At 42.3% G+C, this 16,645-nt stretch overlaps 2 protein-coding genes across 5 annotated transcripts in view; one reads left to right on the top strand and one right to left on the bottom strand.

Moving 5' to 3' along the window:
• Positions 1 to 883: 883 nt before the first annotated feature.
• LOC124016279 (ropporin-1-like) lies at positions 884 to 2,915 on the bottom strand. Of its 2 annotated transcripts, none has more exons than XM_046331858.1 (6): positions 2,778 to 2,915; positions 2,039 to 2,215; positions 1,809 to 1,911; positions 1,516 to 1,677; positions 1,117 to 1,298; positions 884 to 1,021 (listed from the first exon to the last, which is right to left on the bottom strand). In XM_046331858.1, exons 2-6 carry the CDS (start codon positions 2,182 to 2,184, stop codon positions 946 to 948), a joined length of 669 nt encoding a protein of 222 aa, XP_046187814.1. In that variant the 5' UTR covers positions 2,185 to 2,215; positions 2,778 to 2,915; the 3' UTR covers positions 884 to 945. The 2 variants fall into 2 exon arrangements, with proteins under 2 accessions (XP_046187814.1, XP_046187881.1); XM_046331925.1 differs by having other exon boundaries at positions 1,117 to 1,238.
• Positions 2,916 to 3,710: 795 nt separating this feature from the next.
• Positions 3,711 to 16,645, top strand: part of LOC124042050 (kalirin-like) — a 297,232-nt gene continuing 284,297 nt past the window's right edge. The window contains exon 1 of one of the 3 annotated variants that reach the window (XM_046360354.1): positions 3,711 to 4,311. In XM_046360354.1, coding sequence (XP_046216310.1) covers positions 4,245 to 4,311 — 67 coding nt within the window. In that variant the 5' untranslated portion in view covers positions 3,711 to 4,244. The remainder of the gene's footprint in view (positions 4,312 to 16,645) is intronic. The other 2 variants (XM_046360336.1, XM_046360344.1) reach the window with 2 other exon arrangements.

The raw sequence follows: 16,645 nt of genomic DNA, 5'->3' as shown, positions 1-16,645 counted from the left end.
TCAAGGGGTCACCTATGTCATTGTCAATGTCAGGATCCACCATAAAGGCATGGTTTCGGGTCCATCCCTGATTTGTGGCCCTATACCTGCCCAGTACTCTCATTTTCTCAACCATATTGAGGAATTATTTTTCCAGCATGAAGGTGGAACATGTACGATCACCATCCCATGAGCATGCCACCATCTTTCTGGCCATGGATGAGGCCAATGTCAAGCTTGGATTCGCTATGCCAAAAGGTTTTTCCTGCGGTGCATGAACAATGAGGACATTCACTGTGATATGGATGAGAATTTATGGCCAAATGCTCAAGACAGGCTTGATGCAAATGAGTGCGTGCAAAACATTGTGTTATTTTCATTAATCTGATTTTTTGTTACATTTGATTACACACAGTGCACCTATGTTGCAGTTATATGAGAAACATTTTTGTTTGCATGAATTATTTTAGAGGATGACTTCATTTGATCACACCTTTGATTACAAAATTGGATAGATATTATGTAGAATATTCCTTTCAGCATGTCTAAGTGTTCTGAAACGCGTATCTTGCATTATTTACTATTGGATTAACTGACAGTTAAAACGACTAAATTGACAATATATCATTATATTGTGGATTGATCATTAAACCAATGTTATCATTAAATTTCAAAATCAATGGTTGTGTGGTGAGAGATGTTTACAATCTAAGTGAATGCACAATGACAGGTTTTGACTGAAAGACTGGCTGTGTTACAAGTGAGACCAGTTTTGTACTAAGAGTTGTGAAGATTTACCACATACTTGTGAAAATAGTACCAAAGCGATATAAAAGAAAACTTGTAAGATCAAATGTTTTAGCAGTCAATGTAAAGCAGAAAAAAATACTACTTCGAGTCTAAGTTAAATATAATCATATTTATTTCCACTACAATGGGACCTGATTGACAGCCTGTAAAGATGAATCAGTTAGTTGGATCCAGACGCAATTTGCGATTGTTGATGAAGTCTGATACTTTTACCACACCGTTGTTCGAGATCCTGTGAGAAACAAAACAGGATACAGAGAAAATAAAGGAATAATTTATCATCTTCAAACCCTATCTATCGAGGTGTCATGAATGCTTTGTACTCACGCTCTCTTTTGCAGATAGCTGAGAACTCTGTCAATCTGCGACTGTGAGATGTTCTCACTCCCAACTGCCAGGTAGGTGTAGAGAAACCGGAAGGTTTCAAAGGACACACATGCATCTGGAGGCTTACAGTTGGAATCGCAGTTCATTATGTAGCAGGCCTGAGTCAAGGCATCTTTGACATTCTGTCAGGAGATGGACTAATAGGTTGACTTTCTTTTGAATATAGTGTACTTTTTAAATTTAACCTTTATTTAACTAGGAAGTCCCATTGAACTCAGAAGTCCTCTTTTTCAAGGGAGACATACTTCATTGGTAATGTGAGAGATGCACATTCTACAATGAAATTACATAAAAATAATTACACATTGAATGTATTTATATTTAGTAAATATGATTTACCTTTCCAAGATAACTGCAGCATGAAGCAAGGAATTTATTCCATTCAATTTCTTCACCAAACTTTCCCATTGAAAGGATGTGGTTCAAGGTATTCTCTGGCATATTCAAACTTTTCCATATGAGCCCAATCTCCAACTTTCTAACGGTCTCCCTTTCAGATAACTGGGAGATAGATTTTAAAAGGACTCCAGGTTAGTTGGCCTAACCTGTGTTGCTTGATTCGGCATCATGACAATTTGTTAACTGCAAGTGTACTCAAATCATACATCAAGAAAAGACCTGAGATATTATACCTGGGAATGTAGAATTCCCAATATCTCATTTGTCAGTTCCAGTTTGGTTTCAGGATTTGGCTTTACTGAAAAAGGCTGTCCTTTCACCATTGCTGTGAAGTACCTACACAAACGAAATAGTATGGGCTTTGAAACCTCCTCACTGTGTGTTTACAATAAAATATGGTGCATACAGTAAAATGCTGGAATACAAAGAAGCATCTGCTCCTTCAAGTGTTTTTTGAACTCACGCAGTGGAATACTCAATAATATCCTCTGGCTGAGCTCTGATGGCATCTTTGGTGAACTGCAGCAAAAAGTCTGGCAACTCTTGTGGAATATGAACACTCATTCCAGTGTGACTGCATCCACTTCCACTTGAATTAGGCCTAGACATGTCTGGGAACACAAAGGGTCCTAAAGGTGTTCTGAGAGAGAGGAGAGAGGAGAGAGAGAGAGAGAGAGAGAGAGAGAGAGAGGCATTTTATCAATGTTTTTTAATCTACTTGCTATATAGCTAACTTTTTCCGTTTTTCTTTTCATTATTCTTATAATTTATGTTCACACCCCTATAACATTTCATTAGGCTGTTATTTAATTTAATTATGTTACATGTTTTTGATTGTTATTTGTTGCACCCTAATAGTGATTTTTCGAGCCCCCATGTCACCATTCAAAAAATCCTGATGCCCGAATGAATTGGTTTGTCATGCTGTTTTTACATTTTTCTATCGAAATGCCAAGTAAATCAAGTGGTTATTTTATTTAATCAAGAAGTTCATCCCACTGTTTTTCAAGTTTGCCTTGATAGAAAATGTAACATTAAGCCCCATTTAATTTTTTTATTTTTTATGTTTTGTTTAGGACTAACCATTAGCTTTTAGTGGTAACAATCCAACATGTTTTTCTGCCAGTGAGCACAGGCATGTTTTTTTTAACATAGGTATGAATTCCAACATAAATAATAAATAAGATTGAAAAAAAACTTACTTAAACTCCTTTAGCTCTATCCCAAGAAAGAAAACACATCTAGTATAGCCTACTCCTCTCCGTTTCTGTTTAATATGTTTATTTTTAAACGAATACCTGCCAGGTAGGTAGCCAAGTAACGCCGCTAGCGTGACGTTCTTGTGACGTTTAGGTTTAATTGCGCTGTCTCACGTTGTTGGTGGTCAACAGAAAACACCAGGCTACCACTAGAGGGTAATGTTTAGCTTTCTATCGAGCTGACAGACAACAGCGTGATCACAGTGCCACATTGAATGCGATCCATTTATGATTTTAATAAGCCTAATGAAATATCAACAGCGAACCTTAACTTTAATCTTCTTTCATGTTTGGGGAAAGCTACACAAATACTTAATTCAAATCCACCGGAAACTGCTGACAAGAATCAGGCTACTAAATGTCATAGAATTACTTTTGGGATTGTTCCCATGTACTCCCATATCGAATTTCCTCCTAATTAGGCCTATTATGACATATATCTCGATAGAGGGCATCAGCGGGACCCAATAATGGTGCATTTGAATAGCAGGACGTGGTCTTGTTAACTCATGGGATGAAGGGAGCGAGAGGGGTTGTCCAATCGATTAACAAATCGTTTTTTTCTAGTCATCCTTAGCAGGGTGATTTTTAATTTTGTGATTGTCCCCGCTAAAAAAACATAGGTTTGTAGAAAGTAGATACATTTAATTACATGGCATCTTGTGTAAACTTTCTCTACAGCGAGCACTTTACTCACCAGCAATTACCTGTTTTAGGGAAAGGGGTTTGTTTAGGGGGCGTGTGTTTAGGGGCGGAGGAGGGTGCGGAGGGGTCCGATTCTGAGCTATTGTTAGGAATACACCCCTGATGATACTGCTTGTATCTGCGCGATTAGTGGATTTTACAATCAATAAGAATACAATTAATTTGTTGGAATATTAGCCTGCTATTATGCGTTTTTTTTCCTGAAAACGTACAGATGTAAAATCATGTTGATGCTTTTTTTGATATAGCCAGACCAGTACCATTATGCAGATTTCGTGACATCACTAGAATTAACTGCCAAGAAACCGTTCTAATGCAACCACATGCTGATGCCTTGTCTTTGTAGGCTACATCTGCTCCGCTGTATTATACTCAAGACGTGTGGCGTTTATAATACATCCGTTGTTTTGCCAGTAGAACAACCCATTTTTCAATCTTACGGTATCTTCAATTGTGTCACACGCGCCTTGGCTTCCTTTTGTGGCGCCGGGGCTGCGAGAGGAGGAGGTAGAGTTTTAAACAATAGAGCGCAAAATACAGCCCTGCTCCTTGGAGCTTGTAACAAGGACGGGAACCTACGACTGGAAAGCGAACAGCTGTGACAAAGAACTCAAGAACATGAAGAAGCTCGTGCACTGATTTGGTTATAGTAATCACTGGATATATTTTGCGCTACATTGTCTCTGACATCCTCAAGGAGAAAACATGAATTCAGCTGAAGGAGCCGAGGAGGGTCCAAATGATTCCGATACGGATGCGTTTTTCAAAACCGGTAGGATGAAAGTACAGTATTTGAAACCATTTCCCTCTGAAGTGAAACGTTTTGAGACATCCAGTGTTGTTTGGGGTAGGCTATTGTGTTGAACCTATGGCAAATCCATCTCATTCATAGCCACACTTGGTTTCTGTGAGTTCCTCGGCTTAGTTACCAGTCCAAAGAGTGTGGTTTTCACAGTCATTGGTATTCATTTACACTCTGTATGCATTGAATTGAGGAAATCTGTAAAATTATGTCATATGTTGTATATGAATGTTCAATTAGGCTGTATTGGGGGTGGAAAGTGTATAAAGGACACTTGCTTTTGTTGGATATTTACCCCCTTACACTCTTATTGCAGGACCGTGAACGAATGACACACACACACACACACACACACACACACACACACACACACACACACACACACACACACACACACACACACACACACACACACACACACACACACACACACACACACACACACACACACACACACACACACAAAGAGAGAGAGATACAGTATGTGTTAGTAAACACTTGGCATCAGGGGAAGTGAAGATGATATTATGCCATTCATAAAGTAGAGTATACACACCCTAGACTGCTTAATGGGTGCCTGTATCCGTCAGTGGGGGACTCCCATCACAGTGGAAAGGCAGTTTCTCAGGGACAACCCTAGCCGTCTGACACTGCTCATGTTTAGCGCCTCTACACAAAGTGTATATCCCTGAGCAGTCTGCCGTGTGTGTGTGTCGCACACATTCTGCCTGCTCTACTGGAGAAGGGGGGACACACCCTGCCACTCCATCTCACTCTAGTCTAGTGCATGGGAATCACACCCAGCTCTGCCGCCACGCACCCACTACGAAGTAGATATGTATCTCCATTTACAGCTTAATTAGAGGGATAAGCGTTCATTAAGGCCGGGCAAGAGAGTAGGTCTACATCCCAAATGGTTCCCTATTCCCTAAATAATGCACAAAGTTTTTCCAGGGCCTTGGCTTTGGTCAAATGTAGTGCACTATAGGGAATACACTGGTCAAAGGTAGTGGAATAGGGTGAAGTAATGCACTATAAAGGGAATAGGGTGCCATATTCTTTTAGTTGTGGCTGTCTGACTGTGTTCCCTCCGTTTTTGTAAGTCAGTTAGAATGAGAGTAGGAGCTGCCTTCCTCTTTCCTCAGAGGGAGGTCATACTGGAAAGGCTCTTACTGTTTTTATGCAAAGCATCCTCATTGTAACTGGAGCATAATCTATCAGGCATCCTCCACTGTAGGTGGAGAGCAGATAAGAACCAGGAAGTGGGACAAAACACAAGCTGGGGGAAAAGTGGCACCCCGGGCCCAGATACATTCTGCCTTTGGTGTCAAGGTCTGCAGAACCACACTACAGCAGCGCTGGCTTTTTCTTCTTCTACATTAAGATGGATTTGAAATGACTCCCAGATGGCGAGATCTGTAAAAGCCACTGGCGAGGAATATGACTTTGCTGTGGTGGTACAGTGGAGACCAAAAGAGAACATCTGCTCCTGTTTCTCCATCTACGATCTATCATTGATAGTTGTATTGATACAACATGGCAGGCCCTACCCTGGGGGCAGGCAGGCAGGCAGGGGGAGAGACCATAAACCATGAAAGGCCCCTTGCCCGGTCCCACTCAACCACAACACCAACCAGGAGTGGGTGTTTACCGTGCGAGAGAAAGACATTATGTGGCTGAATGAGTAGTAATCCATTCACAACGGCCGGCTGAAAGAGCACTTGAAGTGGGTTTATGTCCCGGGCCTCACAGGAGACTCCAGGCCTGCTTATTCGGAGCTTAGAGGTAGATTAACCTCGAATGCGAACTTTAATTCACCCCTCTTTGTAAAGTGGATTCCGAGTCGAAGCATTTTCTTGTGTACATGACATAGGTCTTTTCCTCTTCAGGCTCACAAAGTAATCAGAGGGCTGTGTAGAACTGTATTTCTCCCTCCGTCTGCCTTTTTGATTATATGTAATTGGTAGCCATGGCAATCACTTTGCTGGGTAATTTTGTCTGCTGCTCTTGGCTTTTAAGTAGTTCCCTAGCAGAGCGAGGGCCATCATCAGTCCGGATAATAATTTCTGAAGATTGACAGAGGCAAACTCGTGGATTAGTATTTGATTTGCTTTAGCATTTCAGTCTGCCAGAAATAAGTCAAGCTGAGAAAAACCCCCCAGAGCAGCTGGGTTGAAAGGGGCTACTTTAGCTGATTGGACCTTCCCGACATTGTGAATATGAAGTAGGCTTATTAACCAAATTAATTGATAACACAACTAGACCTACATTTTGTATTTGTGTTATAAAACCCAAATTATATTTACTCAGTTCCTTAGTGGCTATTGGGCGCTGTAGAGGGTTAGCTCTATTCATTGTTAAAAGCCCTGGCCAGTGTGTTGGTGCTAAATATGAGAGTGGGGTGTAGTGTGTGTGTGTGTGTGTGTGTAGTCACACAGCTTGCTCAAATCTGCTAGGGCAGCTGGTTGACCCTGGTGCCCCCAGGACCTTTTTCATTTTCCACTTCACCATGTGATATAGGACCTGCTCCCTCAGGGAGCCAGTGCTTGCGTCCCAAATGGCACCCGATTCCCTATATATTGCACTACCTATGTAGGGAATAGGCTGCCATTTGGGATGCTCTCAATGACATAAAGGCTGCCTGGACTGGACGGTTAGGCTTACGTTCTGATGCTTATTATCTGAGCTGAGTTTGGTGAGGGCGATGCTTTTTCACTTAATTTAAAAGCTAAGGTTGACCGTTATGCCGCCCTGCACCTTAGAGGCTGCTGTCCTGTATACATAGACTTGGAATCACTGGCCACCTTAGTAATGGAACACTAGTCACTTTTAATAATGTTTACGTACTGCTTTACTCATCTCATATGTATATACTATATTTTATTCTACTGTATTTTAGTCAATGCCAGTCTCATTGCTCAATCTAATACTTATACTTAATTCCATTATTTTACTTTTAGATTTGTTTGTATTGTTGTGAATTGTTAGATACTACTGCACTGTCGGAGCTAGGAACACAAGCATTTTGCTACACCTGCAATAACATCTGCTAAATATGTGTATGTGATCAATAACATTTGATTTGATTTGGATAGCTCCACTTTGTTGGGTAATGTCATGGCACTGCAGATGAGGCACTCCATGCATTTAGTCACCTGATTCATGCGTGGCGCATCACATGCACGTAAAACATCACATAAAAACACCTCGGTGTAATTGGCTCCCCAGTGTCAGGACAAATATTTACGTTAATTCACACGGCTCGCTTTGCTTTGTTATGTTTTCACTTCATTTCCCCCTTGGTAATAGGCCCATACAATTAAAAGTAACAGATCATTATTACATGATTGTTACAATGGTAATTTAATGTGTAGTCTACCTCAGTGCAGTGCCTATTTTGCCAGGTCATGCATTGACAATTGAGACCGTATAGACCTACTTACAAAACGGCACATCTGCTCTGACCAAACATAAACAATGCAGGCCAGGGTGTTGTGATCTTGGCACATGAAAGAGAATCTGTGAAAGGGAATGAAACACCGCTAACTGAATGGAGTCATGGTGTCCCTGCAGTCTGAGAGGCAGACCGACAGACAGGCAGGTTCCACCCCACCGTGACTAGCCCTGGCCTGGATACTGCATCGCCGGGCAACCCCCTCCTCCTGGTAGTGGTACCACACTGACTGACTGGCCTGGGGGGGGTCTCCGATGCCCCCACTGTCACCCGGAACAATGGGTGTATACTGAACCCTCTCTCCCCGTCCCCTCTCCCCTCGGGCGGCCAGCCAGCCAGCCAGCCAGAAGCACCAGGCTCAGTCTATACTGCACCGCGCCACCAGGGTGGCAGATGGCTAATTGGCCGACGTAAACCACTAGGATAATAGAGAGAGTGAGAGAAGATTTGTGAGGATTATTGAGTCATGATCTGACGTGGAGGAGGGATAGGCAGAAAGAGGGATGTCCCCCACTCATAAAAGCAGCAGGCTCGTCACTGCTCATGTCGAACCATATGCTGCATGTGTGTTATTGAGGGCGGTCTGGTTGGTTAGCCTGAGAGGGTAACGGAGGGAGACCTTATTAGCAGATCGCTACTGCTGGAATATAAAGGCTTTTAGAGAAATTGACAAAGCAGTCGAAGCAGTTCCCTAAGGACAGCATCTGTGTTTATTCTGTCTGATAAAGAGTCTAAAGACATAACAGTAGTTGACGTTTTCTTCTGCCTGATTGTTTATCAGGAGTGGCTGGTTTTAGAGGCTTTCATTTTTGTTTTCCTGCATAATATTTCCTTGTCATATTTAATACATGTGCTACTGCACAATTTTAACCAGTCATTGCAGCAGTAATTTCAGTCTTGTCGTTTCAGTATGTCTAATAAAACCTGTGATGATGACAGTAAAGTGTTACATCTCACGGTCACAGAGACTATTATCCATTTCTGATGGGAATTTACAGGATTGACTAATCCTTAACAAATCTCAACATAATTGGTGCTGTAATATCTCTACATTTGTGTTGAATGAATTAATGTACAGGCTAATCTAGATGTGTATGGTTATGGGATTTTATAAAAGGTTTTTTACACTTTTAGAGTACACTATTAAGGAATCGGTGTCTGTACTTTAGATGACATGGGTGCTTGGGACTCCACTCTGACCTGTGACGTAAAGGCACCCTACTCCATAGTGCACTAATTTCCAGAAATCTTGGTTGGCGGATTCTGGATTCTCTGCTTATTATCTCTCCTGATTTCTAGAAGTCGTCAACTGGGATTTTGGGAAAACCAGGGAATTTATTGAATGTTCCCCAAATTTTGCAACCCTAGCCACAGATATAAAGTGCTCCGCATTAACAGTTGCAACAATGGCAAAGACTGAGGCAGGGAGGCGACAGCAGCGAAGTCCTGTAAGGCAATACTTTGAGAAGTTTAAATGAAAAGGTGCAAACTTTGTGAGCTGGAATTGAGCTACAGTGGCGGTACAAGTGTAATGCTTCACCATTTGAAAGGGAGAAATGCTGAGATCCAAACCATCGCTGGCAGCAGCTCTTCACAAGAAAGAAGGGGCGGAGTTTTGAAAATCACAGTGTTGATGTCAATGGTTTTTCATTTATTTAAATTGAACAAATTCTTATTTACATTGACAGCTTACCGGGGAACAACTGCCGTGTTCAGGGGCAGAACAACAGATGTTTTACCTTGTCAGCTCAGGGATTCGATCCAGCAACCTTTCGGTTAATGGCCCAACGCTCTAACCATTAGGCTACCGGCCGCCCCAACTTCTGGGGTTGGGGGAGAGCAGTAAGGTGAGCTCTGTCTGATAGCCATGACTTTGGTAGATGGAACTGCATTGCTCCCTAGCTGTCATATGCAGAACCATATCTGCATTGTGGATTCATGTATCTTTTAAATAAACAGTGAAAATAAAATGGCTGTTTTTAAACGCTAATATATATTTTTTGTATTTGTCACATCCCTAATCAGGAATAGGGTTCTATTTGTGATGTAGCCACGGCAACCAGCTTAGACCACCTGCTCACCCCATCTTTGCCGCCTAGTTTAATATATTTTATATCCACTCAAGTGGATAGGCCTATTCCTTTATTTCCCCCCTCTTGTCCATGAACTCTCAAGGATTTTGTAAACTCTAGATGGGAAATATAGCGAGGCCTCTGAGATTGAAGATGGAAAGCATACCTGATAGGGTAAGCTTGAAAAAAGCTTAGGGGTTACAACCAAATAGTTGCCAACTGTAGCCATCAGATTTTAGCATGATGTGAGAGGCCTAAATAGTGCTGTTTTTAAGAGGGGTAGGTAAGGGGACTGGTCATTTTCTAATCCTATACTGACAATTATGGAAAACCAATGTGTTGCGGTGATCTTTGTACAAACTTGAACCAAGTCACAGAGAAACACAGCAAGCAGAGGTAAAGGTAAATTCACCTCTTTACTTAAAGTCTTGACAAAAACAAGGCAACAGCACAAGAGTGCACTAAAAATAAGAACTAAGCACAGATACAAGCAACAGAGGAACTTAATTAGCAAGGCAACCAGGTGAACTAAGAAAGTAATCAAAACCAGGTGAAACCAATAAGTAATAATTAGGGTAACAAGGCAAGGGTGCCCTCCAGCGCTAACCCAAGGGAACAACAACCACATAATGGCCGTGAAAATGTTAAAAAATCGACCGCCAATCGTTTAATACATCAATTTGAGAAATGTGTCTGTCTGGTTTGAGCTTGCGCTCTTCCTAGCGAATTTGCAACATCGTTCCAGTCTGCAGTTTGCTGAGCAAGTGAGTGTGACAGACAATGCTGTATTTGTGCAAGGTAGAGATGCCCTGTTCAGGTATTTTTTTTCTAGATTCCGGGATGCAAACTAGTCACCTTTTGGCGAAATTCTGCATTTTGAATCCAAACTAGGTGACCGACGTGATTCGTGTAGATCCAATGAGAAAAGTTTGGGAGAGGGGACATACTACTGGCTATAAGCGAATGAGGGATGTGCGTTTGGAGCAATCCTGGCTGTATCCATGGCTTAGCCAATTGTTCACATAACAACAGAATGCATCATGCGACTGAAGAGAGAATAGACAACCAATTTGCTAGTTACAGCATCAGCGTGCGCTCTGGAAAGACAGCGGAGAGTGGAAAGGCAGTTTGCCAGTTACAGCAGCACATCCCCTGAACGATAAGCAGTACATCCCCTGAATGAAAGTTTGAGGTGAGGGGAGAAAGTGTGGAGGAACAAGTATTGTTTGGAATTGTTAAGTGTCTCGCTAGCTGGATTGAATTCTCTGTTAGCTAGCCAGAGAAATGTTGGGCAACATTAGCCAACTTAACTGATCAAATAATTGAGTTTATGGTGTGAAAATTAGCTGGCTAATAAAGTCAGACTGCTAAACGATGGCTAGCTAATGCTACAACATCAGATGAGCTAACATTAGTAATCCTAACCAATTCACTATAGTATCAACTGGTAGCGTATAGGACTCCTTGCCGTTCCTCAAGTTATAAAGTGTTAGTTGCTTACTGGACCCCGGCAATCTGTGAGAAACTAGCTAACAAACTAACTACTATCTGTGAACTGTTGTTTTCCTTCCACAGTCTGTGGTTAATTTTCAGAATGAGACAATTAGGTGAAAATGAGGCATTGCTTGTGGATTCAGGGATCAAGTGTAGCTGGAGCTGGGCCTGGCTTATGCTGGATGCCACTATAGAGTTGAAAGGAACACCACACACTCTCCCTCTTTCTCACTTTTTCAATACAGTGGATAAAAAGAGGGTAGGCCAGGTATACTCTCTGCCTGAAAGAGATCAATTATGCGTACAAAGGCAGAAAGTGTACAAGCTAATAATGTGCTGTGTAGCCCAAAGAACGGCACCTCAGTACCTCCAGGCTCTGATCAGGCCCTACACCCAAACAAGGGCACTGCGTTCATCCACCTCTGGCCTGCTCGCCTCCCTACCACTGAGGAAGTACAGCTCCCGCTCAGCCCAGTCAAAACTGTTCGCTGCCCTGGCCCCCCAATGGTGGAACAAACTCCCTCACGACGCCAGGACAGCGGAGTCAATCACCACCTTCCGGAGACACCTGAAACCCCACCTCTTTAAGGAATACCTAGGATAGGATAAGTAATCCCTCTCACCCCCCCCTTAAGTTTTAGATGCACTATTGTAAAGTGACTGTTCCACTGGATGTCATAGGGTGAATGCACCAATTTGTAAGTCGCTCTGGATAAGAGCGTCTGCTAAATGACTTAAATGTAATGTAAATGTAAAGATATAGCTTGTTCTGTTGAACTTGACAGTGACACTTGTGTGTGAGTGAGCGGGTGCTATTACATGTTTTACTCATGTAACGTTATTTTTGCACACATGTAGCCTTGTGCACTTAATTGATGTCTACTATAGTGGCCACTATAATAGAGCAAAAATATAATTGTTGTTTGTTTCATTCTATTTGTACTTTAAGATGTTTTTTCCCCAAGAGCAATATTTAGATGTGTGTGGTCACAAGCATTCTATTATAAAGGTGGTTATGGCAAACTGTTTTTTTTCTCAAGACTTGAGTGTCATTTGCAGTAATGTCTAGGCAACAAATAACATTGAATTTATTTCTTTACATTTTTTAGCTGTAAGTTAAGTTCACATTAACCACTTTTTATTTTACACACAGAGACTGATCATGTAGATCAGTGGTTCCCAAACTTTTTATAGTCCCGTACCCCGTCAAACATTCAACCTCCAGCTGCGTACCCCTTCCAGCACCGGGGACAGCGCACTCTCAAATGTTGTTTTTTTGCCATCATTGTAAGCCTGCCACACAAACACTATACAATACATTTATTAAAAGTAAGAATGAGTGTGCGTTTTTGTCACAACCCGTGGGAAGTGACAAAGAGCTCTTATGGGACCAAGGCACAGATAATCTATCATTTTTAGCCATCTTACATATCAAACCTTATTTTTTCATCGACAATTGTGAATAACTGACCACAGGTTAATGAGAAGGGTGTGCTTGAAAGGATGCACATGATGCTGCAATATTGGGTTGTATTAGAGAGAGTCTCAGTCTTAAATAATTTCCCACTCACAGTCTGTGCCTGTATTTAGTTTTCATGCTAGTGAGGGCCGAGAATCCACTCTCACATAGGTACGTGGTTGCAAAGGGCGTCTTAACAGTGCGATTTGCCAAGGCAGGATACTCTGAGCGCAGCCTAATCCAGAAATCTGCCAGTAGCTTCTGATTAAATAACATTTTCACAGAACCTCTTGTTGCAATTTTGATGAGGCTGTCTTGTTCAGATATCGGTAAGTGGACTGGAGGCAGGGCATGAAAGGGATAACGAATCCAGTTGTTTGTCATCCGTTTAGGGGAAGTACCTGCTTGATTGCGCACCCAACTCACTCAGGTGCTTCGCTTTATCACATTTGACATTGTCTGTAAGCTTGAGTTCATTTGCACACAAAAAAATCATACAATGATGGAAATACCTGTGTGTTGTCCTTGTTAATGGAGACAGAGAAGAGCTCAAACTTCTTAATCATAGCCTCAGTTTTGTCCCGCACATTGAATATAGTTGCAGAGAGCCCCTGTAATCCTAGGTTCACATCACTCAGGTGAAAAAACATCACCCAGATAGGCCAGTCGTGTGAAAAACTCGTCATCATGTAAGCAGTCAGACAAGTGAAAATAATGTCAGTAAAGAAAACTTTAAGCTTGTCTTTCAAATTTAAAAAACGTGTCAATACTTTGCCCCTTGATAACCAGCGCACTCCTGTATGTTGTAAAAGCGTTACATGGTCGCTACCCATAACATTGCAAAGTACACAAAATCCACGAGAGTTCAGGGGCCTTGCTTTAACAAAGTTAACCATTTTCACTGTAGTGTCCAAAATGTCTTTCAAGCTGTCAGGCATTCCCTTGGCAGCAAGAGCCTCTCAGTGGATGCTGCAGTGTACCCAAGTGGCGTTGGGAAAAACAGCTTGCACACGCGTTACCACTCCACTGTGTCTCCCTGTCAAGGCTTTTGCGCCATCAGTGCAGATACCAACACATCTTGACCACCAAAGTCCATTTGATGTCACAAAGCTGCCCTGTACTTTAAAAATATATTCTCCTGTTGTCCTGGTTTCCAGTGGTTTGCAGAAGAGGATGTCTTCCTTACTTGACCCCCCCATAAATGAAACAGACATATACCAGGAGCTGTGCCAGGCCCGCCACGTCTGTTGACTCAACCAGCTGTAACGCATAGAGCTCCCTGGCTTGTATGTGAAGTAGTAATTGTTTCAAAACATCTCCTGCCATGTCACTGATATGTCGTTGAAGCAGTGGTGTTTAATGAAGGTATTGTCTGTGTAGTTTTTTGGGCCTTTCCCCCCAGCATTGTACCAGCCATATCCGTGGCAGCAGGAAGAATTAAGTCCTCCACAATAGTATGGGGCTTGCCTGTCCTAGCCACTCTGTAGCTTCTAGCCCCTTCTTATTAATGGTACCTGTTGCTTTTATACATGTCTTACTACTTAGTATTTGGAGTACCCCCAACGGCATTGTGTGTACCCCTTTGGGAATGCCAGTTTGCGAATACCTGTGTAGATCATATTCTTTGTTGTATAATTAGTTATAACCTGCATTTCCCACTAGCAGGGATGTTTTTGCATGTTTCAGTGCAACAAAAAAAAAGTGGCACCTTTTTGGGCCCTCACTAGTTTGCATCCCTGTAGATTTATCTCCCTATAAGACAACTGACATAAATAGCATACAAAGGTTGAATCAGACACTTTATCAATAGCAACAGCTCATGGTGCTCCTGGAATCAGAAGCTTTTTTGACATAATGGAGGAACGTAGTCAGAGAAATGCTGATGAATGTCTTGCTTGAGCTGTATATGCAACTGGCTGACCTCTGATGCTCACCGGCAATGTGTATTGGAAGAGATTTCTGAATGTTCTTCACCCAGCATACACCCCTCCAACCAGACATGCTTTATCTACTCATTTGCTAGACGCAGAGTTCAGCAGAGTTCAAGTTAAGGTCAAGCAAATCATAGAGAAAGCAGACTGTATTGCAATCATCTCTGATGGGTGGCGAATGTTCGTGGGCAAAGAATAATTAACTACATCATCTCCACCCCTCAACCAGTATTCTACAAGAGCACAGACACAAGGGACAACAGACACGCCGGTCTCTACAATGCATATGAGCTGAAGGCTGTCATCAATGTCCTTGGACCTTAGAAGGTATTTGCACTGGTGACAGACAATGCTGTGAACATGAAGGCTGCTTGGTCTAAAGTGGAGGAGTCCTACGCTCACATCACACCTATTGGCTGTGCTGCTCATGCATTGACTCTGCTCCTTAAGGACACCATGGCACTGAAAACAATGGAGAGAGCCAAGCAAATGGTTAGGTATGTGAAGGGTCATCAAGTTATAGCAGCAATCTACCTCACCAAGCAAAGTGAGAAGAATAAGAGCACCACATTGAAGCTGCTCAGCAACACCTGTTGGGGTGGTGTTGTCATCATGTTTGATATGGCAGTCGTGCCAACATCTCATCAGCCACCTGGTGGAAGGGACTTTGTGGATCTGAGCCTCGTTCCCCTTTAGTTTCTAGACTATCATTTTACAGATGTACTTTTAAAACGTTTTTGGGAGATGTGATGGATCATTGAGGATCATTCAATATTTACTTTCTTTTGTTGTTCAGTGAAGTCATCCCATGTGAAGAGTCAACTCATTTGATTCAAGTTCAATTCGTAACTAAATACTTTAAAAAATGTATATGGGAAGGATTTAATAATTTGCAATTATGTCTAGGTAAAAAGTTATATGTTTATGTTTCTCTCTCCATATGATATGGTAAATATATGCAATGCAAAAAACATCTACCTTCAAACGGTGTTAATATTAATTTGCATATATTTCTGTTAATTCCCATATATTCCCGTTAATTCCCACGGAACGTTTCGAAAGTGTGCAACCCTAAATGTCAGTGGTTAATTGGCGGGCTCAGGGAGTCGGTGGTAACTAATTACATGGGGGTCAAGTACGGCGCTGCCACCTGAAAAAGTCAAATTAGCTACTCATAGCAGTAATGTGAGGATGATTGTTGGATGGCTGGGTCCCAAGTGGCTGCCTGCGTGATAAGGGCCTACAATGGCAGAGTTAAGCAGGGAGAGGAGCCGGCTAGTGTGTGTGTGTGGTGCTGCACGTGCGTGCGTATGTGTGTCAGAGAGAGAGATATTACACTCTCAAACACCACTCCACATCAGGAGTCCACAGGGAAGGAAAGCATGTAAACCAGAGCATTACTATTGGAGGATTTTCTATTGACTTTCTCTCGGTTCGGACTGGCGCTTACACATGCCCATAGGGAAACCACTCCTTCAACCCTCCGTCCTTCTATCCACCTCTCTCTCTGCCAAGAACAAGGGATTGAAAGGAGTGGTGAGGAGACAAAGCAGTCTCAATGTTCTGTTGTTTTGCCTTGTGATGAAGACATTGCTTTTGAGACCCCCTCTGACGCCAGTGTCTATATCTGTCTGCAGGAGTCTCCGGGGGTAATAGCCATGATATAATGAGAAAATGAAAATGGATATGAGAGAGTTAGTCATTTCAAGGGAAAGCTCGAACAGTCTCCTGTTTTATTGTTCTCCTCCTTCAGATCCCCCCCCCTTATTCCCTGTCCTGTCCACAGATGTGTGTGTGAGTGCGTTCATGTGCAATTTGTGTGTGCGTGAGTGAGGGGGTATTAGTGTACGTGTGTGTCTGTGCCTTAGCCCCTGACCTCCCTCCTCTCTGAGCA

Source organism: Oncorhynchus gorbuscha, linkage group LG01, assembly GCF_021184085.1.
Source record: "Oncorhynchus gorbuscha isolate QuinsamMale2020 ecotype Even-year linkage group LG01, OgorEven_v1.0, whole genome shotgun sequence".
NCBI classification, from domain to species: Eukaryota; Metazoa; Chordata; class Actinopteri; order Salmoniformes; family Salmonidae; genus Oncorhynchus; species Oncorhynchus gorbuscha.
This window is presented reverse-complemented; position numbering and strand designations above follow the sequence as displayed.